This window comes from Danio aesculapii, chromosome 15, assembly GCF_903798145.1.
Source record: "Danio aesculapii chromosome 15, fDanAes4.1, whole genome shotgun sequence".
Taxonomy (NCBI): Eukaryota; Metazoa; Chordata; class Actinopteri; order Cypriniformes; family Danionidae; genus Danio; species Danio aesculapii.
In genome coordinates, this window is record NC_079449.1 from 47,599,295 (window position 1) to 47,625,690 (window position 26,396).

Consider the following 26,396-nt stretch of genomic DNA (forward strand, 5'->3'; position numbering starts at 1 on the left):
CCACAACAAATGATTCATTTTTTCCTAATCAGTTCTGTTTCTCACAAATATAAGAACAGAATATCATACGCTTTTAACTGTTTCTGTGCATTCTGGAATACTTTCATCAAAATTGCACCAGTGCACCCCCCTGAACCTGTGAAGTGTGTGTGTCTGTTTCAGTTTTCACACAGGTGCAATGAGGGCATGAACACAATGGAGCGATTCCCTTGCAAGGGCCGAGCAAAATTTCTTACATGTTAGAAAACAATGCTATTGCCAATTGGGAGAAAAAGTTTTTACCTATCTGTTTTGTAGGTTTATTTGTTTTGTGTGTGTGTGTGTGTGTGCGTGTGTGTGTGCGTGTGTGTGTGTGTGTGTGTGTGTGTGTGTGTGTAGACTCATTACTGAGTCTATTTATTTACTTAGAGTGTGTAAATTTATATTTATTCAGTTTTAGCCTGCATCTAAACTATTTTCAGTAATATTATTGACTGATATGTAACATTTTCTGTCTTTTAGTAGAGATATTATATGAATAAACTTGCTTTGTTTACCAAATAAGTGGATTTAATTAGATTTGCATTGTAAAATCATTAAAATTAAAAAGCTATTATTTTTTATTTCATATATTACGAGTTTAGTTACGATACTCCCAAAATATTTCCACAGAAATCCACAGATTTTTTACAAAAATCTCAGCAGAAATAGCAAAAAATGTCCGCAGATTCTGTCTGGCCCTGCTCATAGAATGAGCAGAATAAAATAGGTAAAACCTCAAGAAATCAACTATTGTTACATCAGATAAACATGGTTCGAGCCTCGGCTGGGTCAGTTGGCATTTCTGTGTGGAGTTTGCGTGTTCGCATGGGTTTTCTCTGGGACCTTCGGTTTCCCCCTGCAAGACCAAAGACATGTGGTATAGGTAAATTGGGTAGGCTAAATTGTCTGTAGTGTGAATGGGTGTGTATGGATGTTTCCCAGTGATGGGTTGCAGCTGGAAGGGCATCCGCTGCGTAAAACATATGCTGGATAAGTTGGCAGTTGATTATGCTGTGGCGAACCCAGATTAATAAAGGGACTAAGCCGAAAAGAAAATGAATGAATGAGATAAACATAAAATTTGATAATGAGGAAAATAAAAAACTTTTAATATGTCGAGATCACGAGAAAACAACTTTTGATCTGTAAAATCATGAGAAAATTAAGTCATGATCACGAGAAAACAAGAAAGAAAAATATAATAATGCATTGCCTCTAGGAACTTCCATAAATAACCCAGCCTCCAAGAAAATTTGAGCTACCAGACCTGTTGCTATTCCTTATTTTGTTGATAAAATAAGAAGTTTAAAAATAAACCATCAACCATTAAGTCAAAAACAAAATATATAAAGAACATGTGGAATAATACATTTTATTTTAGAGACCCAGCAAAGAATCAGCAGTAGATAACATAGGAAATGAATATGGGTCATTTTAGTGCCTGAGTTGTGCAGTAAAAGGTTATTGTCGCAAAAATATTTTTATTGAAAATGCAGTAAAGAAAAACTGTGTTAGACATGTGTAGTGCATCAAAGGGTTAATTACATGAGTCAACAAAGCATAGTCTTGGGTATTTGTCTTGTCTTATAAATGCAGAAGCTTCACCCCAGTGCAAGTCAATTCTGTTTCACTTATGATGACTTGCCTTCTAAACAGTCACTTTTATATTTGTTAGATTGATAGTTTAGTGTTGATTGCAGCTGCAACCTTTTGTATTTATTTATGTATTTATTATAAACTTTTCATTGTCAATCTGCATTCTTCAAAACATCATTAGCTAAATGTCATTTTCAAAAGTTGTTCGTTGACTTTGCCACTTTTACAGGTGTTCATTTGGATTTTTTCACCTTTGTGAATGATTTGTATACATGGTGATTTTAGGAGCTGTTAATTTGGTCAACAATCTGTCATCCATGGATAATTCAACATATTTTACAACGGTTGTATTGGCTGGCTACATTGATATAGGTGATATGAAGTATTTGTGTTTCGTTGTTTTGATCTTGTTGTTTGCTGCGATCATAGTAGCAAATCTGTTCATTATTGGAATAATATATAAGGAGAAGTCTTTGCATGAACCCATGTATGTCTTTTTATGTAGCCTGTGTGCAAATCAACTGTGCGGCAGCTTTTCTTTATTCCCATTTGTTTTAGGCAACATGCTACTGTCAAAAACCCCAGAAGTTCCTCTCACTGTTTGTCATGCTCAGATATTTGCTTTGTACACTTATGCACAAGTAGAATTCTGTAACTTAGCCATGATGTCTTATGACCGGTATGTAGCTGTCATGGATTGGTCAGGCTCTCACGACCCCCACTCACGAAGATCACCATCACCTGACTTCTAATGAGCACACAGCTGCATCACATTCACGAGCACCAGATAAAAGCACAGCACTCCAGTCGCTCATTGTCCGGGCTCGTCTCGACGAAAGCGGACAACTGAGCGACCACTCAGCGTAGTCATCCTCAGCTAAAACAAACGATTTACTTACCTGTTCTCTTTGTATTCCTCCTAGTCTTCCTGGTCCTCCCGAATCGTCCTGTCTTCCAGTCCTTCCAAGTCTGTGTCATCCTCTGTCAGCTGTATCTGGTGTGTGCTGTCCATCCTCGTGTATTCCTGTTACCCAGCCACGGAGGAAAAGACCCCAACATCATTCCTGATCCTCCTGGCTATCCTTCATGTGCTCCTTGTTGTCATTTAATAAACACCCTAACGTTTCCTTACCTCTGTCTCCTGTCCGCTTCATAACAGAAGCCCGGACCCATAACGACGACAACATGAGCACCCCCGATCACCTTCAAGAGCTGGTGGACCAGTTGAAGCGGATTCTACAGCCACCAGCTCCACTTTCCAACGCACCACCAGCACCGAGCACTTCCGCCTCCACAGTTTCTTCTTCGGCCCTTCCTCCCAGTCCCATGGCCCGACCAGCGCCCTACTCAGGCGGAGCGGGGGAGTGCAATGGTTTTCTGTTACAATGTTCCCTCATATTCGAAATGCAACCTTCTCTATATCCCACAGATAAGTCGAAGATCGCCTACATCGTATCTCTACTCTCTGGACCTGCACTTAAATGGGCTGAGACGATCTGGAACCAAGCCGGGCCGGTCATGAATTCCATCACTACCTTCACGGAGTATTTCAAAGAGGTGTTTGGACGTTCTGATGGGGAAGTAGCCGCTGGAGAGCAGCTGTATCATCTAAAGCAAGGTACTCTATCTACACAGGAATATGCTCTCCGGTTTCGCACTCTAGCAGCTGCAAGTGGATGGAATGAGAGATCGTTGTTGACCACGTACCGGCTCGGCTTGGAACCCACTCTCCGAATCCAACTGGCCACATTAGATGATACAATGGGTCTGGAGAGATTCATCCAACATTCTCTCCGATGTTCCGATCGTCTCCGTTCCTATCAACAGGACACCATCACCCCCTCGTCTGCACTCCTCCAATCGCCTGAGTCAACAGCCTCTCCAGAACCAGAACCCATGATAATAGAGTCTGGAAGACTGACATCAGCGGAACGACAGAGGAGGCTGACCCGGGGTCTGTGTCTATACTGCGGTGTCAGTGGACACACCCGTATGGAGTGTCCCCTTCGTCCCATTCGGACTTCAGTGAGTGTATTCAGTACGAATATTGAACAATGTAAACCACTTACTACCACCGTACAAATAACTACTGCCTCTATTTCTCTCCTTGTCACAGCCCTCATCGACTCCGGGTCAGCAGGGAACTTCATCTCCCAATCCCTCTGTCGTCAACTCCACCTCCGTACTGAGGCGTCCTCGCATATATACCAGATACAACCGATAACCCAGTGCACTCGATCTTCGACCCGTATCCATCGACAATGCGAAGACATCCTTCTTCAAGTGGGGTTGTTACATCAAGAGAGGATTCAATTTCTGGTTCTGGAGGGTGCAAATATGGACATCATTCTAGGGCGCCCGTGGCTGGTGAAGCACGATCCCATCATCTCTTGGGGCACAGGAGAGATAAAGAAATGGGGATCTGGATGTACACCTGCCTGTTTTCCAAATCTCCCTCTTCAAGGTCGGAACCCCATTTCTTTGTTTGCAACATCGGTCGAGAGCCCTCCTGAGAAGCAGTCTATCCACATTCCTAAGGAGTACAGCTCCTTTCATGATGTCTTCTGCCCCAAGAGAGCTTCCCAGCTACCGCCGCATCGGCCATGGGACTGCGCGATCGACCTAGTTCCAGATGCCCAGTTGCCAAGAGGTAGGATCTACCCGCTCTCGCTTCCAGAGAATCAGGCAATGGAAGATTACATAAGGGAGGCTCTGAGTCAGGGGTACATACGTCACTCAAAATCACCAGCCGCCTCAAGCTTCTTCTTTGTGGCCAAGAAGGACGGAGGGCTGCGTCCATGCATCGACTACAGGGTCCTAAATAACGGTACAGTAAAATACCGATATCCCCTTCCTCTGGTACCAGCCGCTTTGGAACAGCTCCGAGAAGCTAAAGTCTTCACTAAATTGGACCTCCGCAGCGCGTATAATCTGATAAGAATACGTGAGGGGGACCAATGGAAGACAGCATTCGTGACCCCTACTGGCCACTATGAATATGAGGTCATGCCTTACGGTCTGGTCAACGCCCCCTCCGTATTCCAAAACTTCATTCATGAAGTCCTCCGGGAGTTTCTTCACCACTGTGTAATAGTGTACATAGATGACATCCTCATTTACTCCCGGAGTGAGGCCGAACATCGCCAACACGTTGCGGAGGTCCTACACACATTGAGAGAACATCACCTCTACCTCAAAGCGGAGAAATGCTCATTCCACCAGAAGTCGATTCATTTCTTGGGATACATCATTGACCAAACCGGTATACGTATGGATGGGAAGAAAATTGAGGCTGTTCTATCCTGGTCAGAACCCACTTCCATTAAGGAGCTCCAGAGGTTTCTTGGGTTTGCTAACTTTTATAGACGGTTTATCAAGGACTACAGCAGGATTACATCACCTCTCACTAATCTCCTCAAGGGTAAACCCAAAGGACTGGAGTGGACCAAAGAAGCAGCCGCAGCCTTCCGCCTTCTTAAGAAGGAGTTCACAAGGGCCCCACTCCTGACTCATCCTGACCCAAATCTTCCTTTCGTGGTGGAAGTGGACGCATCCACCACCGGCGTCGGGGCAGTATTATCTCAACATCATGATACACCGCCCCGACTGCATCCCTGTGCCTATTTCTCTCGGAAGTTGAGCCCGGCGGAGCAGAATTACAGCATAGGAGACAGGGAGCTTCTAGCAATCAAGCTAGCCTTGGAGGAGTGGCGTCACTGGTTGGAGGGAGCCAAACATCCGTTCCAGGTGATCACAGATCACAAAAACCTCCAATACATCAAAGAGGCCAAGAGACTATGTCCACGTCAAGCCAGATGGTCACTTTTCTTCTCACGTTTTGATTTCTCCATTTCCTATCGTCCAGGACCCAAGAATCTAAGAGCAGACGCTCTCTCTCGTTTACACGAGCATCACGATCATGAAGAACTCCCAACGAAGATTCTTCCCGAACACATCTCCATTTGTCCGATCATCTGGAACGCTCCTCCAGTCGTTGCCACTCCGGAAGCCCCTGCTCCGCCGGGATGCCCTCCTCATCGGCAGTTCATACCACCTGAACACCGGGTAGATCTGATCCACTCCTTACATACCTCGCTAGGCACTGGACATCCAGGGATCAACAATACTCTCTCGCTAGTATCCCAACGATTCTGGTGGCCAAACATGGCAAGGGATGTGAGGCAATATGTTCAGGGCTGTAAGGACTGTGCCCAATCCAAGAGCCCACGTCATCTACCCGCTGGAAAGCTCCATCCCTTGCCGATTCCGAACCGTCCCTGGTCACACCTAGGAGTGGACTTTATCACTGACCTCCCTTCGTCAGAAGGTAATACCTGTATTCTAGTCATAGTAGATAGATTCTCAAAGTTTGTCAAACTAATCCCTCTGAAAGGTCTTCCCACAGCCTTTGAAACTGCCGACAATATCTTTAATCAAGTCTTCAGGTCATTTGGTATTCCAGAAGATATTGTGTCGGACAGAGGTCCACAGTTCATCTCACGTCTATGGAAAGCCTTCTTCAAGCTCCTAGGTGTGGCCGTCAGCCTCTCTTCTGGATATCATCCCCAAACCAACGGGCAGACAGAGAGGAAGATTCAGGAGGTGGGACGGTTCCTGAGGACCTTCTGCAGTGGTCACCAGAACTCCTGGAGCCAGTATTTGGGCTGGGCAGAATATGCCCAAAATTCACTGCGGCAACCCTCCACCGGACTCACGCCATTCCAGTGCGTCCTGGGCTTCCAACCACCGCTCTTTCCCTGGGATGGCGAACCATCTGATGTCCCCGCAGTGGATCACTGGTTCCGGGAGAGCGAGAGAGTCTGGGACGAGGCTCATCAACATCTGCAGAGGGCAGTCCGTCGAAGCAAGGTAACCGCCGATAGGAGAAGGTCTGAAGAACCCAGATACACACCCGGACAAAAGGTGTGGCTATCCACCCGGGACATACGCATGCGACTGCCCTCTCGCAAGTTAAGTCCCCGATTTGTTGGTCCCTTCACCATCGTGGAACAGGTTAACCCCGTCACCTACAAACTACAATTACCCTCTCACTACCGTATTCACCCTACATTCCACGTATCACTCCTGAAACCCTATCACGATCCTGTTCCTCCCTCCACAGAGCCTGACCACGAAGAGGAACCCCCTCCTCCACTGCTCCTAGAAGAAGGAGCCGTCTACGCAGTGAAGGAGATCTTGCGTTCCCGACGTCGTGGTGGCCAGTTGGAGTACCTGGTGGACTGGGAAGGGTACGGCCCCGAAGAAAGGACATGGGTTCCCAGAGCTGATATTCTCGATCCTAGTCTCATGGTGGAGTTTCATGAGAGCCACCCTGAGTTCCCAGCGCCTAGAGGCAGAGGGAGACCACCACGGCGTCGGAGGTGTCGGCCCTCAGGAGCGGGCCCTGGGGAGGGGGGTACTGTCATGGATTGGTCAGGCTCTCACGACCCCCACTCACGAAGATCACCATCACCTGACTTCTAATGAGCACACAGCTGCATCACATTCACGAGCACCAGATAAAAGCACAGCACTCCAGTCGCTCATTGTCCGGGCTCGTCTCGACGAAAGCGGACAACTGAGCGACCACTCAGCGTAGTCATCCTCAGCTAAAACAAACGATTTACTTACCTGTTCTCTTTGTATTCCTCCTAGTCTTCCTGGTCCTCCCGAATCGTCCTGTCTTCCAGTCCTTCCAAGTCTGTGTCATCCTCTGTCAGCTGTATCTGGTGTGTGCTGTCCATCCTCGTGTATTCCTGTTACCCAGCCACGGAGGAAAAGACCCCAACATCATTCCTGATCCTCCTGGCTATCCTTCATGTGCTCCTTGTTGTCATTTAATAAACACCCTAACGTTTCCTTACCTCTGTCTCCTGTCCGCTTCATAACAGTAGCTATCTGTCACCCTTTGGAGTATCACAGAATCATGTCTCCTGCCAGGACAATTACATTAATCGCTCTTGGGTGGTCATTGGAAATTATCATATTATCCTTTTCTTTCTCTGTCAATGTACAGCTGAAATTGTGTGGAAATGTTCTGGATAAAGTGTGGTGTGACAACTACATGCTTGTGAAACTGGCATGCTCAGACACGACACCAAACAACATCATTGGCATAACTGGTATCCCACTTGCCATCGGTGCACCTCTGCTAATAATTTTGTTCTCATATGCAAAGATTTTAAGAGTATGCCTTAAGTTCACAAGACAAAAGGCCAAGAAGTCTCTGTACACATGTTCTCTGCATCTTATCACACTCCTGAATTTCACTGTTGGTTGTTCGTTTGAACTGCTCCAAAGCAGATTTGGCAAGCTTCCCATGCCTGCTGTAGTGCGTGTGATTCTCTCACTTTATTTCCTAGTGTGTCCACCACTGATCAATCCTATCATGTATGGCGTAAGTCTTTCTAATATTAAAAAAGCACTCAAAAAATTGATTAGCGTTTAGGCTAAAAAAATATACAGAATAATTTATGAAATTCTGTACGGTTGTATGCATGTATACCAATTTTTTTTTTTAAAGATTGAGTTAATAGTGATATTATTATTAAAAATATGTGCTAAATGTTTGATTATTATATAATATGGAACAACAGGGATTTTGACATATTGTGCATGATCTTATGTGTACTTTTAAAAACCCAATAAAAATATAAAAGGTACCTATAACAAAATGGTATGTTAGTTTTGTGTCTGTGTTAAATCTAAGGACTGATCAAAATAGCTTCTATACGAAAATAATTCAGGTGTTTTGAGTCTCTGTAAGAATATAATCATTGTTTTTACAATTAAACAGAGGGTTTTCTTTATAAGTTATAGACTCGTTTATTTAAAGTTTAGTGGATTTTGAATATTACTTTTTGATATAACATCTAGTAGAAGAATAATAGTTGAAAGCAAAATGGTTTAAAACAACTTTTCTGGAGGCACAGTACAGTATAAGTGCTAATACCAGGCATATGAGGCCTGCAAAGAAAAAAAAAGATAAGTAATAGCTTATATGATAGTTTTATGCTCAATATAAATGGTAATAAAAGCTGTTTTTAATTAGGTTTAATTAATTTAAAATATTTCCCAAGTGCTGTTTAACCAAGATATTTTTCAACATAATAGTTTTAATGACCAAGTTCTAATAACTAACTACTTTTATCTTTTGCCATGATAACAGTGCATAATATTTTACTTGATATTTTGCAAGATTGAGAAATGGCTGAAGGACTGAGATTCATTCATTATTTTGGTAACTCATTTCGACATAAGGTCACTGAGATGAATGAATGAGATTAAGTGTGTTATTGTATTTAGTATCTACCGTTGGACAATGTTTTGCTCTAATCTTTATGACCAAATTGACAAGAAATTGAAAGGTTTTTCCTGCAAAAAACATATATACTTGCAAGTTTGTCGACATTGCGGGTTGAATCATTAATGCAGTGAATATTGCATACTTAATAATAATCCAGCATTTAAGTCAAATTAATAAATGCACATCACAAAGTTAACCTCAGGATCACAGATTCAGGAATGTCTCAGAAGTTATACATTTATCAGTGATCACTGTCATCAATATACAACCACAAATAAGAAAAGGTTGAGACAGTATGGAAAACGCAAATAAAAAAAAATGAAGTGATTTCTAAATTTACATTGACTTATATTTCATTGCAGACAATACAACAGCTCATTGTTTAATGTGTTCCTCATGATTATTATTATCATTTTAAATAAACATGTGTTCTAACACCCTAACCCTAACATGTTAAAAAAGTTTGAACAGTAAAGCATTTACCACTTTGTAATGTTGCCTTTTCATTTCATAACACTTTGAAGACGTTTAGGGACTGAATGTGCCAAATTGATGAAGTGTTTCAGGTGTCATTTTGTCCCTTTCTTCCTGCAAACAAGTCTTAATGTTGGCAACAGTATGGGTCTTGCATGGGTCTAGTATATGTTTCCATTCTGTGATGGTCCATTCCAGACATCTCCAAGCACAGAGTGTGTCTGGACAGTGAACATAAGACTTCCTTTTGGCACTATACAGTTTTAACTGGCATTTGTGGATTTAACTATTATCTATTTAGCTTAAGCTTGCACCCTTGTTCTTTATGCACTGAAATTCCTCCAGATTCCTTGAATATTTTAATTATGTCATGCACTGTTGAAGGTGTAATATGCAAATGTATTCCTATCTTTCTTTGAGGAACATTGTTTTTAAACATTTCAATAATTTTCTCACACATTTGTTGGCAAACTGGCGATCCTCTGCCCATCTTTGCTCCTAAAGGACTAGACCTTTCTTGGATGCTGCTTTTGTACCAAATCATAATTATAATCACCTGTTGACATTTCGTATTGTCAAACTCATACCGTGACCGCAGCTTAAGAAATCTTTTTGATGCTCGGCTGCTCTCGGTGCTTTTTCCTCATCTTTTTCTACATTGGCCAATTCATTTGAACTCATCAAAGTACAGGAGCATGGCTAAGCTGTGTGAACTGTTGTAATCATATATTCATCATCATTAATCATGTAATATGCAGTTATTGCCATTTATTACAGGTCCCTCTATGAGACAGAGAAGATACATTGTTGAAAGATAGTGTTGTGCCTCATGCCAAACAACAGGATTGCAGTTCCTGAGGAGTCTTTGTTCTTAAAGTATCTATGAGGCAACTTCATCGATGAGCCTAAAATGTCATAGCATTGTGAATATTGCTTCGGGACCTTCGGTATAGCATTGAGACAAATTTAAATCATGAATGAGCAGGACACATTGTCTATATCTGTTATGAAGCGGACAGGAGACAGAGGTAAGGAAACGTTAGGGTGTTTATTAAATGACAACAAGGAGCACATGAAGGATAGCCAGGAGGATCAGGAATGATGTTGGGGTCTTTTCCTCCGTGGCTGGGTAACAGGAATACACGAGGATGGACAGCACACACCAGATACAGCTGACAGAGGATGACACAGACTTGGAAGGACTGGAAGACAGGACGATTCGGGAGGACCAGGAAGACTAGGAGGAATACAAAGAGAACAGGTAAGTAAATCGTTTGTTTTAGCTGAGGATGACTACGCTGAGTGGTCGCTCAGTTGTCCGCTTTCGTCGAGACGAGCCCGGACAATGAGCGACTGGAGTGCTGTGCTTTTATCTGGTGCTCGTGAATGTGATGCAGCTGTGTGCTCATTAGAAGTCAGGTGATGGTGATCTTCGTGAGTGGGGGTCGTGAGAGCCTGACCAATCCATGACAGTACCCCCCTCCCCAGGGCCCGCTCCTGAGGGCCGACACCTCCGACGCCGTGGTGGTCTCCCTCTGCCTCTAGGCGCTGGGAACTCAGGGTGGCTCTCATGAAACTCCACCATGAGACTAGGATCGAGAATATCAGCTCTGGGAACCCATGTCCTTTCTTCGGGGCCGTACCCTTCCCAGTCCACCAGGTACTCCAACTGGCCACCACGACGTCGGGAACGCAAGATCTCCTTCACTGCGTAGACGGCTCCTTCTTCTAGGAGCAGTGGAGGAGGGGGTTCCTCTTCGTGGTCAGGCTCTGTGGAGGGAAGAACAGGATCGTGATAGGGTTTCAGGAGTGATACGTGGAATGTAGGGTGAATACGGTAGTGAGAGGGTAATTGTAGTTTGTAGGTGACGGGGTTAACCTGTTCCACGATGGTGAAGGGACCAACAAATCGGGGACTTAACTTGCGAGAGGGCAGTCGCATGCGTATGTCCCGGGTGGATAGCCACACCTTTTGTCCGGGTGTGTATCTGGGTTCTTCAGACCTTCTCCTATCGGCGGTTACCTTGCTTCGACGGACTGCCCTCTGCAGATGTTGATGAGCCTCGTCCCAGACTCTCTCGCTCTCCCGGAACCAGTGATCCACTGCGGGGACATCAGATGGTTCGCCATCCCAGGGAAAGAGCGGTGGTTGGAAGCCCAGGACGCACTGGAATGGCGTGAGTCCGGTGGAGGGTTGCCGCAGTGAATTTTGGGCATATTCTGCCCAGCCCAAATACTGGCTCCAGGAGTTCTGGTGACCACTGCAGAAGGTCCTCAGGAACCGTCCCACCTCCTGAATCTTCCTCTCTGTCTGCCCGTTGGTTTGGGGATGATATCCAGAAGAGAGGCTGACGGCCACACCTAGGAGCTTGAAGAAGGCTTTCCATAGACGTGAGATGAACTGTGGACCTCTGTCCGACACAATATCTTCTGGAATACCAAATGACCTGAAGACTTGATTAAAGATATTGTCGGCAGTTTCAAAGGCTGTGGGAAGACCTTTCAGAGGGATTAGTTTGACAAACTTTGAGAATCTATCTACTATGACTAGAATACAGGTATTACCTTCTGACGAAGGGAGGTCAGTGATAAAGTCCACTCCTAGGTGTGACCAGGGACGGTTCGGAATCGGCAAGGGATGGAGCTTTCCAGCGGGTAGATGACGTGGGCTCTTGGATTGGGCACAGTCCTTACAGCCCTGAACATATTGCCTCACATCCCTTGCCATGTTTGGCCACCAGAATCGTTGGGATACTAGCGAGAGAGTATTGTTGATCCCTGGATGTCCAGTGCCTAGCGAGGTATGTAAGGAGTGGATCAGATCTACCCGGTGTTCAGGTGGTATGAACTGCCGATGAGGAGGGCATCCCGGCGGAGCAGGGGCTTCCGGAGTGGCAACGACTGGAGGAGCGTTCCAGGTGATCGGACAAATGGAGATGTGTTCGGGAAGAATCTTCGTTGGGAGTTCTTCATGATCGTGATGCTCGTGTAAACGAGAGAGAGCGTCTGCTCTTAGATTCTTGGGTCCTGGACGATAGGAAATGGAGAAATCAAAACGTGAGAAGAAAAGTGACCATCTGGCTTGACGTGGACATAGTCTCTTGGCCTCTTTGATGTATTGGAGGTTTTTGTGATCTGTGATCACCTGGAACGGATGTTTGGCTCCCTCCAACCAGTGACGCCACTCCTCCAAGGCTAGCTTGATTGCTAGAAGCTCCCTGTCTCCTATGCTGTAATTCTGCTCCGCCGGGCTCAACTTCCGAGAGAAATAGGCACAGGGATGCAGTCGGGGCGGTGTATCATGATGTTGAGATAATACTGCCCCGACGCCGGTGGTGGATGCGTCCACTTCCACCACGAAAGGAAGATTTGGGTCAGGATGAGTCAGGAGTGGGGCCCTTGTGAACTCCTTCTTAAGAAGGCGGAAGGCTGCGGCTGCTTCTTTGGTCCACTCCAGTCCTTTGGGTTTACCCTTGAGGAGATTAGTGAGAGGTGATGTAATCCTGCTGTAGTCCTTGATAAACCGTCTATAAAAGTTAGCAAACCCAAGAAACCTCTGGAGCTCCTTAATGGAAGTGGGTTCTGACCAGGATAGAACAGCCTCAATTTTCTTCCCATCCATACGTATACCGGTTTGGTCAATGATGTATCCCAAGAAATGAATCGACTTCTGGTGGAATGAGCATTTCTCCGCTTTGAGGTAGAGGTGATGTTCTCTCAATGTGTGTAGGACCTCCGCAACGTGTTGGCGATGTTCGGCCTCACTCCGGGAGTAAATGAGGATGTCATCTATGTACACTATTACACAGTGGTGAAGAAACTCCCGGAGGACTTCATGAATGAAGTTTTGGAATACGGAGGGGGCATTGACCAGACCGTAAGGCATGACCTCATATTCATAGTGGCCAGTAGGGGTCACGAATGCTGTCTTCCATTGGTCCCCCTCACGTATTCTTATCAGATTATACGCGCTGCGGAGGTCCAATTTAGTGAAGACTTTAGCTTCTCGGAGCTGTTCCAAAGCGGCTGGTACCAGAGGAAGGGGATATCGGTATTTTACTGTACCGTTATTTAGGACCCTGTAGTCGATGCATGGACGCAGCCCTCCGTCCTTCTTGGCCACAAAGAAGAAGCTTGAGGCGGCTGGTGATTTTGAGTGACGTATGTACCCCTGACTCAGAGCCTCCCTTATGTAATCTTCCATTGCCTGATTCTCTGGAAGCGAGAGCGGGTAGATCCTACCTCTTGGCAACTGGGCATCTGGAACTAGGTCGATCGCGCAGTCCCATGGCCGATGCGGCGGTAGCTGGGAAGCTCTCTTGGGGCAGAAGACATCTTGAAAGGAGCTGTACTCCTTAGGAATGTGGATAGACTGCTTCTCAGGAGGGCTCTCGACCGATGTTGCAAACAAAGAAATGGGGTTCCGACCTTGAAGAGGGAGATTTGGAAAACAGGCAGGTGTACATCCAGATCCCCATTTCTTTATCTCTCCTGTGCCCCAAGAGATGATGGGATCGTGCTTCACCAGCCACGGGCGCCCTAGAATGATGTCCATATTTGCACCCTCCAGAACCAGAAATTGAATCCTCTCTTGATGTAACAACCCCACTTGAAGAAGGATGTCTTCGCATTGTCGATGGATACGGGTCGAAGATCGAGTGCACTGGGTTATCGGTTGTATCTGGTATATGTGCGAGGACGCCTCAGTACGGAGGTGGAGTTGACGACAGAGGGATTGGGAGATGAAGTTCCCTGCTGACCCGGAGTCGATGAGGGCTGTGACAAGGAGAGAAATAGAGGCAGTAGTTATTTGTACGGTGGTAGTAAGTGGTTTACATTGTTCAATATTCGTACTGAATACACTCACTGAAGTCCGAATGGGACGAAGGGGACACTCCATACGGGTGTGTCCACTGACACCGCAGTATAGACACAGACCCCGGGTCAGCCTCCTCTGTCGTTCCGCTGATGTCAGTCTTCCAGACTCTATTATCATGGGTTCTGGTTCTGGAGAGGCTGTTGACTCAGGCGATTGGAGGAGTGCAGACGAGGGGGTGATGGTGTCCTGTTGATAGGAACGGAGACGATCGGAACATCGGAGAGAATGTTGGATGAATCTCTCCAGACCCATTGTATCATCTAATGTGGCCAGTTGGATTCGGAGAGTGGGTTCCAAGCCGAGCCGGTACGTGGTCAACAACGATCTCTCATTCCATCCACTTGCAGCTGCTAGAGTGCGAAACCGGAGAGCATATTCCTGTGTAGATAGAGTACCTTGCTTTAGATGATACAGCTGCTCTCCAGCGGCTACTTCCCCATCAGAACGTCCAAACACCTCTTTGAAATACTCCGTGAAGGTAGTGATGGAATTCATGACCGGCCCGGCTTGGTTCCAGATCGTCTCAGCCCATTTAAGTGCAGGTCCAGAGAGTAGAGATACGATGTAGGCGATCTTCGACTTATCTGTGGGATATAGAGAAGGTTGCATTTCGAATATGAGGGAACATTGTAACAGAAAACCATTGCACTCCCCCGCTCCGCCTGAGTAGGGCGCTGGTCGGGCCATGGGACTGGAAGGAAGGGCCGAAGAAGAAACTGTGGAGGCGGAAGTGCTCGGTGCTGGTGGTGCGTTGGAAAGTGGAGCTGGTGGCTGTAGAATCCGCTTCAACTGGTCCACCAGCTCTTGTAAGTGATCGGGGGTGCTCATGTTGTCGTCGTTATTGGTCCGGGCTTCTGTTATGAAGCGGACAGGAGACAGAGGTAAGGAAACGTTAGGGTGTTTATTAAATGACAACAAGGAGCACATGAAGGATAGCCAGGAGGATCAGGAATGATGTTGGGGTCTTTTCCTCCGTGGCTGGGTAACAGGAATACACGAGGATGGACAGCACACACCAGATACAGCTGACAGAGGATGACACAGACTTGGAAGGACTGGAAGACAGGACGATTCGGGAGGACCAGGAAGACTAGGAGGAATACAAAGAGAACAGGTAAGTAAATCGTTTGTTTTAGCTGAGGATGACTACGCTGAGTGGTCGCTCAGTTGTCCGCTTTCGTCGAGACGAGCCCGGACAATGAGCGACTGGAGTGCTGTGCTTTTATCTGGTGCTCGTGAATGTGATGCAGCTGTGTGCTCATTAGAAGTCAGGTGATGGTGATCTTCGTGAGTGGGGGTCGTGAGAGCCTGACCAATCCATGACAATATCATTGTCTATATGTGTTGTATTCGGTAAGTGATCATGTACATTGTAAATAATCCAGCGTGTGCATAATTGAAATCCGGTGTCCACTTGAATTTTGACATTTCTGTTGATGGTGCCTATTCATTAACAATTTCTATTACAAAACATTAACAATTGCTTTTAGTTTCCAAAATGCATCCTGGAGGATGAACCCCTACAGTTTATACAAGATGTGAATGGGAAAAGCTTCTTGTCTTTTACAGAACACTGGTCAGCATTAAAAACCAAACATCGTTTCCCATATTCTGATCTTGCGAGTGAGTTTTGAAATGTTGTAGTTCATCCAAAGTAAGTGCAATGCGTGTTTTGGTTTTTAATTATAACTTAGGATCATTTTATGATTACTTGCCATCCTTAGAGCACTTGACAAAGCTGTTTTCTGTATGAGGAAAGTAATTTTATTGACTCCCTGAAACTGATATTACATGGCATAACATGTATTATGCATTTAAAAATAATATTCTATTACATTATTCATGAATATTAGATTGACTGTGATATTTGTCCACGATGGTTCCACTGTCCATGCATACAAGAGACATGGCATTAACCCATCCTGCTTGTAAAAGCATATCATTTTATTTCAATGATTCAAGTAATTGATTTGGTTCTATGGTGTTTGTTTTTGTTGGCTGTGTGAAGTTTATTAAATGCTCAGTTATATACATTATTTTATTGGAGCTAATAATATTGACCATAAAACTTTTTTACATTTCTTTATAACTGCTTATAAAGAAACTAACTATATAACTATATATATATATATATATATATATATATATATATATATATATATATATATATATATATATATATATATATATATATATATATATATATATATATATATATATATAAAACTATATATGAACAAACTAAAATAAATAGGACCTTCTCCAAAAGAAATAAAAAACATAGTATAGGAAATACTGTGAAAATGCCCTGGGTTTGTTAAAAGTTACTTGTGAAAGATATGAAAGATTCTATAAATAATATAGAAGCAACAATTCAACTGTTTGGGACAAATAAGCGACTCGTGAGCAACCGTATATCCCTTTTAAATAACACAAATTGTGCATGACATTCAGCATAATGTGGAGATACATATTGTCTAAAGCACAATCAGACAAACAATACAACGTTAATCACACCAAACAAGCTTCTGGATAAATAAAATACCTTGGTGTACGTTTTTATGCTCTTGTTGACTGACTGTCATTGGGCATTGAAATTGGCATGTTCCATGACATGCGTCAGACGTGATGCACCATTGAATGTCCTCAAATTTAACTATAGTAGCAAAGTATGTGTAATTACTGTATAATTATTATCATTGATTTGTTGCATGATTATAACATAGTTCCACCTACTCCTGCTGTCAGAATTATAATGACCAATAAAATGGGGCAAAAAGTATATATATATATATATATATATATATATATATATATATATATATATATATATATATATATATATATATATATATATATATATAAACATTTTAATCTTCAAATTCCCAAACTGCATTTGTGCTTTTCATAATTAACTGATTCCACACTCTATCAAATCACTAAATACATATTAAAATGCATATTGCATGAACAAATGTCTTCAAACCAAGTTTTTAATACCCTTTCTTCTGGCTAAATAAAAACATTAAAGAAAAAAGGACAAGGTAAGTACATAAATATGAATATATAATTTCAGATCATTGAATTTTATGCTCAAACAATCATTATACCACAGAATATGTGTATTTCTGCTGAAACATTGTAATAGAGAATAAGAAAAATAATATGAAAATGCTTTTGTGTCAAGTAATGGCCATTATTTTGACAGACTAAAGTATTAGTTCTGTAAACATCAGATACACATACGTTGTATGTAATTTTTGTATACATACATATAATGTACTGTAAATAGAGAGTCCTCATAAATAAATAAGCAATCCCAATGTTTTTATACGGTCATAAACATTTATTTAGAAGTAGTAAACAGTGCTTCATTACACCTTTGTTCAGTCTTTAAATTAAAACCAAGAGCAAATATTTGTCTTCTGAATATTTTTGTAATGCTATTGTTTATCTCTTTTGTCCTAATTCCATATATAAGTGGATGTAGAAGCGGAGGGATCAGAATGAAATGAACCGACATGAACACATTGACTTCTTTAGAGAGACTGAAATTAAATCGATTGTATATCACAGAAAAAAGAGAAGCCAATGAAAAATTAATAAAAGTAATCAAGTGTGGCGTGCATGTTTTTAGAGCCTTCTTCTGGGCGCTTACTGATGCTTTCAAAGAGACAAACAATATCCGCACATATGATAAAATGACAAAGATTAGAGGTAGACCAATAAAAAGAATTACCAAACATATGCCATAAAGGTCTGCCCAGGGATTTTTGGCACAGGAGAGATTAACAACGGCCAGATTGTCACAAAACAACTTGTTTATTGTATACCTGCACACAGGCAATCTTGATGTAAGATACACCTGTATGCCCAAAGAGCAGATAGGAAAGAAGTATGCAATAAAAAGCAGAAGTCTAACTTTACCCGGAGTCATAATATTGTGATATTGCAGAGGCTTACAAATTGAAACATACCTATCATATGCCATTAGAGTCAATAGTACATAAGCACATGTTCCATAAACATTGATACAAAACACTTGTATAATGCAATCAGTATACAGCATATCTTTTATATCATCCACAAGATTGTCCATTATTTTAGGAAGTACAGCAGAGGAGCCGATTAGCCCATTAATAGCCAGGTTAAATAAAAATACATACATGGGCTTATGAAGAGATGTGTCCAAGCAGATCACCAGCATCAATGTTACATTCGCAAGAACTGTTGTAAGATAGACTACAAGAGAGATTACAAAAACACCGTAATTGAGTGCACTAGGAGGTCCATAACCGGTAAAAAACAGAGTAATGTTCAGACTAGAAAGACTCATTTTCCTGTTGGAGAGAAAGTTATTTCACAAATGTGCAGTGTACAGTATATTGACTCATGCATTTTACTCTAAAAACAGCCTTTTACCTGCTAACTCCAGACTATCTTGTCATATGAGATTATCAGTTGGTGTACAGTAGCTTTTTATTATGTTTTTTTTATAAAGACACACCTCCACTTGATATAATTTGCGTAAACAACCTACCCACTTTTCCCCTCCTAAACAAATTTCAGGTGATACTTGGTACAATAAGATATATGTTATGCATATATTATAGAACTCTTATTAACCAATACATTTCTGCTGACCGAACGAATGAACTTGTGAATGTAGCTTTAAAATATTAGTGATATTAATAATATTTACTAAAGGTGCTTGGAAATTAAACAGCAGTGATATTAAATCAGGGATATACACTCATTGATGACCTGAAGTACTATGAGCAGTCATAGGTGAAGTGTAAAATCAATGATCATCTCCTGATTCAACCTCAGTACCTGGATTTGTTTGAGGCAAGACTATATTAGACCAATTGGAGGACGGATCAGACCACACACATATAAAAAAAAACCAAAATCTAAATCTTGATACCATCAACTAGACATGGTCCCACCATGGAGGTTGAATAATTCTACCCCTTAGCCCTACCCCTTACTCCTCGTTTTGTACATTCACGTGAAGAGGTCGGGGTGTCCCAATTCTCTTTAGCTTGAAGGCGTAGGGCTAAGGGAAAGGGGTAGATACACCTTCGAACTGAGATTTTTCAGGACCACACTTGAAACCAAGGGGTAAAAAAAATTTCCCAGAATACACCAGCCACAATGGCAGCATAGCTGCACCCGGAAGTAGGGAGATCCAAAAATTAGTAGGTAGATTTTGAAGCCCTTCCCCTTCACACTCTTTGAAGAGCCACGGGGAAGGGCTAGGGGTACAAAATAGAAATGGGATTGGGCCTTTATCTGGAGAGACTTCAAATTAAATATTTTTAAATGTGAATCTTTCCCCAATTGTAAAATTTCTATCAAAAGTAAACCTTAAAAACGGTTTTAGATTTATATTTTATATATTATTATTGTCATTTATGTATTTTATGTATTATTTATTGCTGTTGATGAATTTTAATGGCTAGGATATTTCTATAATAATAGAAAAGTTATATTTATATAATGGTAAATGGTTAATCTGTTGTTTATTTATTTATTTATTTTTTTTGGCATGACATAACCAGAGAAGCTGATTTGAAGCTCTCTCTACTTCAAATTACGCTCTATAATCACAGATTAATGAGAGTGCCAATGATCACCCATGTCCACTGTTGTTGACAGATCTTAAAATGGACATGTATGGATCAGAACTAGAACTCAGAGCTTCTTGCTTTAACTGGGGTCTCGTTTGTTCTATTGGGGGACTTCATCCCCCACATGGGCAATGACAGTGATACCTGGAGAGGCCCAGGACACCCTAGTCCAGGGGATGAGCGAACTTGTAGTGATTTCATCTGATCTCTGACTATATGTTTTGACACTCCGGTAAAGAGAGGGGCAGAGCTGTCAACTGATCACCACATGGCCTGGCCCATATCAGTGGGATTTTTAACTCTCACCTCAAGAAGAGGGTGGCTGGAGACTGAGTAAAGCTGAAGGAGTCCTACCAGACCTGGTTAGCTATTGCAGCCTAGGCAATCATGGAAGCAACTTGAAAGCAATCCCGGAAGCAACTTGGACCTGGGAAGAGATTGGGGAGACCATTTAAGAGTAATGTCAATCAGCCTCAATGAGATTCTGGCTAACTCTCTGACATTTCAGGAATGAAAGTTAGCTTTTTCAACAACACTGTTGAGAGTGGCAGTGGGGAGCTGTTGTTGACTGGAAATGCTGTCAGACAATAGATGGATCACCTTAACCTGTGACCTGATGGATCACCGTAACCTGATTCAAAAGACCGAAGAGTCGCTAGATAGAGAGACAAGATTGATTAAATATCACGTTTATCAACTATAGTGAGACGGACATCCTTGATAAGCTGTCCGACTTGCACTGCTCTCTGGAGCTCAGATGAGCGAATAACAGTGTATGTGTGTGTGTGTGGTCATGTGATGTGCGTTTTCAGCGGACAGAGGGCTGTTTAGAAATGCTAGGTAAAACACAGTGTAGATGTGGATCATTTTCATTCTAAAATGCCATTTTAAAACTAAGACGTATCCGTGTAAATGGGGCCTGAGTGTGTATTTTTCGCAAGCGGGTTTGTGACAGGGGTGGGGCGAAGGATCGGCGATGCCGGCTCAGCATCGTGTTGTCTATCAGCCATTGGCAATGGACGTTGGCATTGTCTATCAGCCCAACCCTATCCTGGATAACATGTTGTTTTGGCAGGTCTAATGAGACAAAATCATCTTTTTAAAGCATGATTTAAATGTGTTTACAGATATTCAGACCCAGTTCAATTCTGTACCTTTTAATATATATATATATAATATAAATATATATATTTTAATATATATTAATACTCACACAAAAACGTTATATATTTTACATAATTAAATGTCTGTCGACAAATGGACAGAACCTACCCATTTGAAGAATAGTGACAAAGTATTAAAACAATGAGTAATTATTTCTAACAATATAATCAATTGTAGCATAAACATCGAGTAGCATTTTACTTCTGTAAATGAAGGTAAAAATGTACAGTAGTCATATTATTTAGTTCTGAATAAATAACTAATAAATTAATAATGCTGATAAATAAGGACACGTGTAATGTATGATAAATAAGTACACATTGACACTTATGCACAATTATTTCCAATCTGTGTTAAAAAAAATCTCAATCTCAACTCAATACTGACAAACAGATGTCACTTATAAGTGGTGATTTGTCACCATCTGGTGTTATCTTTGGGATAGACTTTATCACTATACATAATTAGCAAAATGTACTTCTTTTATATTTCAGGGTCTTTACAAAAAATAAAACTAAGGACTCACCAGTTTAAAGCTTAATCACTCTCATATTTGAGATCTAATTAAAAAGCAGGCAATCAATATAACAGCAGATAACAGAAATAAACATACATGTTTTAATTTTCAAACCTGGTGAATGCAACTATCATCGTGTCCACATGGTGGACCACATGTATAAGGAATAGAAGCCCAAGACATTTTCTGAGAGTAATACTACTGTGCCTGTTTATACTTGAGCAGAGAATATGTTCAGTTTTTTTTATCATGAGTGCACAAGTCACACATGCAGTGCTGTCTGATTGTTAATAACTAATAAAACAGTTAGTAAGCTATATCCCAAGTCCAGTTATCAGATGAAAGTGGCTCAGCTGGCATTTAATTGGCACTGACATAATGCATGTAAACTATACTATAGGCAATATATTTTGGTTCAAGAGTTTGCTCACATTATATCATTAGCAAAAGAATGCTACAATATTTCAACATTTTTTTTTATGTTTCTCTTATTTTTTCTTGTTTACAAAATTTTATTTAATATTTTACCTTAACATGCAGTATTCATTTAGGTGTACTTATTTTTGGCCTGTGATCATAAAGGTGCAGTAGGTGATTGTCTTCAGACACATTTTTTAGTTGTGCCGGTTGTAAGTCTCTTTACATTCCAATACTAATGATTAAAGTAAATGATCTAAATGTATATATGTATTTTTATATTCAGGGTAAGACTAAAAAGTGTTTATCCAATTAAATAGATTCGGGCCGACAATTCCCATAATTCTGAAAAGTAGCCCAAACTGGGACAGCCAATGCAGATTTGAACTACTGTGCAGCTGTTTACGCAGATCCGCCGTTTGTGCATACACGAGCTGCTGCGAGTTCATGTGCACACGACAGAGAGCGGTAAAAACATGCTGAATCAAAACTTTTTAAAATCCTGAATCAATATTGGAGTTAGTTTTCTATGCTGGAGGAAGGATGACACCATGGCTAAAGTATTTCTTTTAGACAAGTTCTGTTTTAAAACTCTTTTAGCTTCATACAAAGCTGATGTAGATGTTGTTGTTAGAAATGGGATATATGCACAGTAGTGTTGTTCAGCAACTGGAATCTTCTGGCAATAGATTGATGTGACTATTTTCAGTTTCATAAGGGACCTTTAACAGCATCCATAATGTAGATACTTATTTCCACCTAGCCTGCTTTACTGAGTTGGTTTTATATTCACATTGGTTCATTTTTGATCAATGACAGCCTGTGACGCGCTCCCTATATTGTTTACCGCTACTCTGAATATTCAGTCAGAAATAGCATGTAAGTAGTATGGCTTAGTAATAAGTGTAATTCCTGCAAGATGCCGTCCAAGCCCTAGTCGCTTTAGCTCAACACATGAGTGAGGGTTCTGCTGTCATCTTTGAGGTGCGCGCACTCGTTTTTTTTTCAGGAGGCTTTATTCTTAATCATAACCCCAAGTAATAAAAACCATACACATTCAGTTTTAATCCACAGCGGCTTAAGTTGAACTATTTCGAAAATTGACCACAACACACATTTATAGGAACAGCTGATGGTGGCAATAGCGATGATAAACAGCAGGGAATCACACACTCAGAAATGCATTTAAATCAGTAAAGGAAAAAGCATGCGTCTCATTCTCAACGTAGTTTTAGATGCAATATGTAAATAGCCCCATAAAGATTTAACCTGAGAGATACATTACAAGCACTAATCTATAATAGATAATTACAAGCCGCACGGAGCAATTACAAAACACACAATTAAATACATATTTTGCAAACTACAGTGTAATGAAGTTAGATGGCCACCTGGCCATCGGAAAGAAGGAGGTGGAAAACCGTAGACATTTAAAATAATTTAACAACAAACTAAACAAAACAAACAGGGACCAGCTCCAGAGTGTGCTGTCAAACTGAAAGCAACAGTCACATAATACCATACATAGCTGTATGGTCAGCTTCTTTAGCAACAAAAGCTGTGTGCTGCCAACTCATAGGCATTCATTAGCCCATTTTCTTCAGAGTGATTGGTTATCTATCGACACCCCCAAAGTGTCATCCCGACACGACATCTCCATTCTCTCCTTTAGGTAACGTGGGTCACATCTGTAACTAGGAAGTTCCATATTCAATTCATCTTTATTTCTATAGCTCTTTCCTGACCTGTGCTAGGAATGCTATTCCAGAGTTTAGGTTCCAAATATGACAACCTAACAGCGGATATCTGCAGCATAGAGTCAATTTTAATATTCTAGGAACAATCAACTGTCCAGAATTAAATAAGTATAGTGAACATGAGGGGCAGGAGCTTCCTCAAATACTGGGGAGCTAAACCATTCATGGCTTTGTAAGTAAATGCAATGGTGACAGAACCAGAGTAATATGATCATAATTCTTAGTTCTAGAAAGCACTCTAGCAGCTGAATTTTGAGCCAGCTAAAGTTTGTTTATTAGGCCTACAGGGCAACCACCTATTTAATTATGTGGCAGCCTGAAAATAACTTATCCCATTGTTATTCTTTGTATCTAAATATTTAATGATGGATTCAACTGATAATTGTAACTCATTTCTATAAGGGTTGGTTTAGGGCAGGGGTCACCAATCTTGGTCCTGGAGGGCCGGTGTCCCTGCAGGGTTTAGCTCCAACTTGCCTCAACACACCTGCCTGGATGTTTCAAGTACACCTAGCAAGACCTTGATTAGCTTGATCAGGTGTGTTTGATTAGGGTTGGAGCTAAAATCTGCAGGACACCGGCCCTCCAGGAACAAGTTTGGTGACCACTGGTTTAGGGGGTATAGGTAGGCAATAGTCAGTATTATTAACCTCAGAGAAAAACAATTGAAGTCTATGTCCTATGATATGAAAACAAAGCTTTATGTGTGTGTGTGTGTGTGTGTGTGTGTGTGTGTGTGTGTGTGTGTGTGTGTGTGTGCGCGTGTGTGTGTGTGCGTGTGTGTGTGTGTGTGTGTGTGTGATCCCATATTTCCTCTGTAAACTCTTTTAAGAGGTATGCATTGCATTTGTGATTATCTTTGATTGTTGTTCACAGAATGTAAGAACCCGGAAAACAACTGGACACAAATTTAATCCTGTTTGACACCATTAAAAAGTACTCCTCTATGGGAGTAGTTCACACACTCATGGGAACACAACACTGTGTATTTATAATAGAGATGATTACATGCCAAGCTTTTATTTCACTCTAACACATAAGACAAGACGTCTCGTCTGGAAATATAAAGGGTTTCTATTTAGCAATGCTATGTGGAGAGCACAGCTTGATGATTGTTGGTAGATTTAGCATGTCTTGTTTACTCCGATATACATTTTAAGGTTGTCATATCAGGATTTGATTTATTTATTTACTTGTAACTGAATGCATGTCAAGTTTTTTTATTCTTTTACATACATTGGCACAATACAGTTGATATGACACCTGATCGACCACTACGTTAATTCTTTTGTAAGCTTTTTTTAGCATGAAGGATCTTACTGTACAAAATACCTCATTCACTGAGTTCAGGTTAAATGGTTTCTACAGCCTAGGAGAATGGAGGCCTTTATTATTCATCCCATTCTTTCTGATGTTTATGTTGGCAATCACAGCAAACTCCATTCTCATTTATTTAATCAAAACTCAGAGGTCTCTGCATTCTCCGATGTATGTATTAATAGGTATGATGGCTGTTGTAGATTTGATCATGCCTTTATCTTTTGTTCCTAACATGCTTCTTAGCTTTTTATTCAACTGGAGTGGGATATCTCTAACTGGTTGTTTGATACAAATGTTCGGCATTCATTTTGTAGGATCATTTCAAGTTACTCTGCTTTTTTGGATGGCATTAGACCGTTATTTTGCAATATGCAAACCTCTTTACTATCATAAATACATGGAAGTCTCTAACTTTCTGAAGTTTGTTTTTGCACCAGTAATCAGAAATGCACTTCTGATTGTCACCATGGTCTCTCTGGCTGGACGACTGTCATTCTGTGCAACAAATGTGATCGATCATTCTTTCTGTGAACACATGGCACTGGTTCAGTTAGCATGCGGAGATATATCTGCTAATAACATTGTAGGACTTCTGTCTGCTTTTCTCATAGCAGCTACAGATTGTATTCTTATTACCGTCTCATATATTGTGATGTTTTTTTATGTTTTGAAATCTGGAACGGCTAACATGAAGGCTTTAAACACCTGCGTTACTCACTTAATTGTGTTGTCAATTAGTTTGACATCTGCCTTGACTGCATTTCTGTCATACAGAATACGAAATAATCTTTCTTCTAACAACCGTATATTTATAAGCACAGTATACTTATTTTTTCCAAGTTGTCTACATCCGTTAATCTATGGATGGAGGACGAAAGAAATAAGACAAACGTTTCTACAGTTTATACACAAAGCACACATATTTCCTTTGGAAAAATAACGGATGCACAATTATACAGTGAAAATGTACAATTATTTATAAACAGTAAATTGATTATACACTATATTGATTATACAGTGAAAATGTACACATACAACGTGTTGTTCTGATGATATAAAGCATGAATGTCTTTGCAAGGACCTATAAAACATCTTAATAGCGATAGGAACATATACAATGATGTAAAAATGTTATCTTTTCCTTGATATTAGTAAATGATTGTTTATTTCATTTTATGAATGCTAATCAAAACACGAGCTGTATGCTTTGTCTGTAATGCGCATATCTTATGTAAACATTGTATATAGTAATATACTGTTACCCTGTTGAGTCTTAAAATGTCATACCTACCATATACAGTAGGCCTTTTGA

General features: G+C 41.4%; 3 protein-coding genes across 3 annotated transcripts; 2 read left to right on the plus strand and 1 right to left on the minus strand.

The window, feature by feature from the left end:
• The first annotated feature begins 1,928 nt into the window (after positions 1–1,928).
• On the plus strand, positions 1,929–8,065 carry LOC130241834 (olfactory receptor 10T2-like). Its single transcript, XM_056473797.1, has 3 exons — positions 1,929–2,300; position 3,946; positions 7,509–8,065. The coding sequence occupies exons 1-3, from the start codon at positions 1,935–1,937 to the stop codon at positions 8,063–8,065; spliced, it is 924 nt and encodes a 307-aa protein (XP_056329772.1). The 5' UTR covers positions 1,929–1,934.
• Positions 8,066–16,987: 8,922 nt separating this feature from the next.
• Positions 16,988–26,024, plus strand: LOC130241921 (olfactory receptor 52E8-like). Its single transcript, XM_056473914.1, has 2 exons — positions 16,988–17,001; positions 25,070–26,024. The coding sequence occupies exons 1-2, from the start codon at positions 16,988–16,990 to the stop codon at positions 26,022–26,024; spliced, it is 969 nt and encodes a 322-aa protein (XP_056329889.1).
• On the minus strand, positions 17,623–18,612 carry LOC130241920 (olfactory receptor 52D1). Its single transcript, XM_056473912.1, has one exon. It carries the CDS (start codon positions 18,610–18,612, stop codon positions 17,623–17,625), a length of 990 nt encoding a protein of 329 aa, XP_056329887.1.
• Positions 26,025–26,396: the final 372 nt, after the last annotated feature.